The 2414-nt window shown below is 37.9% G+C and overlaps 1 protein-coding gene across 1 annotated transcript; it reads right to left on the reverse strand.

The window, feature by feature from the left end:
- Positions 1–672: 672 nt before the first annotated feature.
- On the reverse strand, positions 673–2285 carry LOC102865520 (zinc finger protein 420-like; the record flags this gene model as incomplete). Its single annotated transcript, XM_006903177.1, has 4 exons — positions 673–872; positions 961–1365; positions 1450–1730; positions 1899–2285. Coding segments are annotated over 4 exons (1273 nt in total), but the record flags the coding sequence as incomplete, so codon positions are not given.
- Positions 2286–2414: the final 129 nt, after the last annotated feature.

Consider the following 2414-nt stretch of genomic DNA (forward strand, 5'->3'; position numbering starts at 1 on the left):
ATGGGTTTGCCTTTCCCTTGTGAACACATAGAAGGATCTCAGAAAACAGGCTGGAGGATCTTTTCCCCATAAAACACAGCTTTAGAAACACAAGAGAACAAAAATTTGTACAACAGATTGGCCAGAATACAAAAGTTGGTCCATAGCATCAAGATAATTTTTCACCAACTGTGGATCTCACTTCTAGAGACTTTTTTTATTTTGTGTATAGATGCTAGATGTCACCTTTCTCCACTCACAGCAGCCATTGCCAGGGTTATTCGTGGTCGTGTAAAGAGAGGCCACTCCCATGGGGAACCCCTTTCCAGGACAACTTAAAGACTTAGGATATAAATAGAGTGTCAGGGAGTCTTCAGTACAGTTAAGTCTTCCTTCGTGTAGAAGAACCAACTTCCTTTTCTGCAAGATTGCCCAAAGCTGATAGAACAAAGCACTGCTCGGGGTGAGTTTCTAGGTTTCATTTATTTGGGTGGAAATATTTATTTTACATTCGAATTAATAGATTTTACACCTCTGGGATTTCACAGAAAGTTTACAAAACACCCTGGCTTCACAAACAAGCACTGATAGGTTGCATGAACGATACCAATTACGTGGGTACAATAACGAAGCAATCTTCCTGCATATTGCTATTGCAAACTTTTTGCATTTTGCTACTGCCTGCACAGGTCTTCAGGGGGTGGATTCTTCGATGCTTACTGAGCTGACGTGAGTGCCTAAACGTTTCTCCACATTCTTGACATTCAAATGCCCTCTCTCCTGTGTGAATTCTACTATGTTTAGTGAGGTTACCTGAGAGTGAAAATGTTTTCCCACATTCTTTACATTCATAAGGTTTTTCTCCTGTATGAATTCTTCTATGTGGAATGAGGCTATATGAACAGGAAAACCTTTTCCCACATTCCTTACATTCATAAGGTTTCTCTCCTGTGTGAATTCGTCTATGATTAATGAGTTTACTTGATCGAGAAAATGTTTTCCCGCATTCTTTACATTCATAAGGTTTTTCCCCTGTATGACTTCTTCTATGAGAACTGAGTTTACTTAATTGAGAAAATCTTTTCCCACATTCCTTACATTCATAAGGTTTCTCTCCTGTGTGAATTCTACGATGTTCCGTGAGGTAACGTGAGAGTGAAAATGTTTTCCCACATTCCTTACATTCGTAAGGTTTCTGTCCTGTATGAATTCGTTTATGTCGAACAAGGTTATTTGAGTGAGAAAATGTTTTCCCACATTCTTGACATTCATAAGGTTTCTCTCCTGTGTGAATTCTACTATGTTTAGTGAGGCCATCTGATCGTGAAAATGTTTTCCCACATTCCTGACATTCATAAGGTTTCTCTCCTGTATGAATTCTTCTATGTGGAATGAGGCTATATGAGCAGGAAAACTTTTTCCCACATTCCTTACATTCATAAAGTTTCTCTCCTGTGTGAATTTTTCTATGATCAATGAGTTTACTTGATTGAGAAAATGTTTTCCCGCATTCCTTACATTCATAAGGTTTTTCCCCTGTATGAATTCTTCTATGAGAACTGAGTTTACTTAAGTGAGAAAATCTTTTCCCACATTCCTTACATTCATAACATTTCTCTCCTGTGTGAATTCTACGATGTTCTGTGAGGTAACGTGAGAGTGAAAATGTTTTCCCGCATTCCTTACATTCGTAAGGTTTCTCTCCTGTATGAATTCTTTTATGTCGAATAAGGCTATTTGAGTGAGAAAATGTTTTCACAAATTCTTGACATTCATAGTATTTCTCTCCTGTGTGAATTCTACGATGTTCCGTGAGGTAATGTGAGAGTGAAAATGTTTTCCCGCATTCCTGACATTTGTAAGGTTTCTCTCCTGTGTGAATTCTTCTATGAGAAGTGAGTGTACATGAGCGAGAAAATGTTTTCCCACATTCCTTACATTCATAAGGTTTCTCTCCTGTGTGAATTCTTCTATGAGAAATGAGGTTATTTGATTGAGAAAATATTTTCCCACATTCCTTACAATCAAATGGTTTCTCTCCTGTGTGAACTCTTCTATGTTGCATGAGGGTATCTGAGTAGCAAAACTTTTTCCCATGGTCCTTACATTCATACGGTTTCTCTCCTGTATGAATTCTTCTATGAGAAATGAGATTACTTGAGTGAGAAAATGTTTTCCCACATTCCTGACATTCATAAGGTTTCTCTCCTGTATGAATTCTTCGATGTGTAATGAGTGTACTTGAGCGGGAAAATCTTTTCCCACATTCCGTACATTCAAAAGGTTTCTCTCCTGTATGAACTATTCTATGTGCAATGAGTGTACCTGACTGAGAAAATGTTTTCCCACATTCCTGACATTCAAAAGGTTTCTCTCCTGTATGAATTCTTCCATGTGTAATGAGTTTACTTGAGCAGGAAAATCTTTTCCCACAT

The sequence above is a fragment of the Elephantulus edwardii genome, unplaced genomic scaffold (genome assembly GCF_000299155.1).
Source record: "Elephantulus edwardii isolate Elephantulus edwardi_28Jun2011 unplaced genomic scaffold, EleEdw1.0 scaffold00528, whole genome shotgun sequence".
In the NCBI taxonomy this organism is placed as follows: Eukaryota; Metazoa; Chordata; class Mammalia; order Macroscelidea; family Macroscelididae; genus Elephantulus; species Elephantulus edwardii.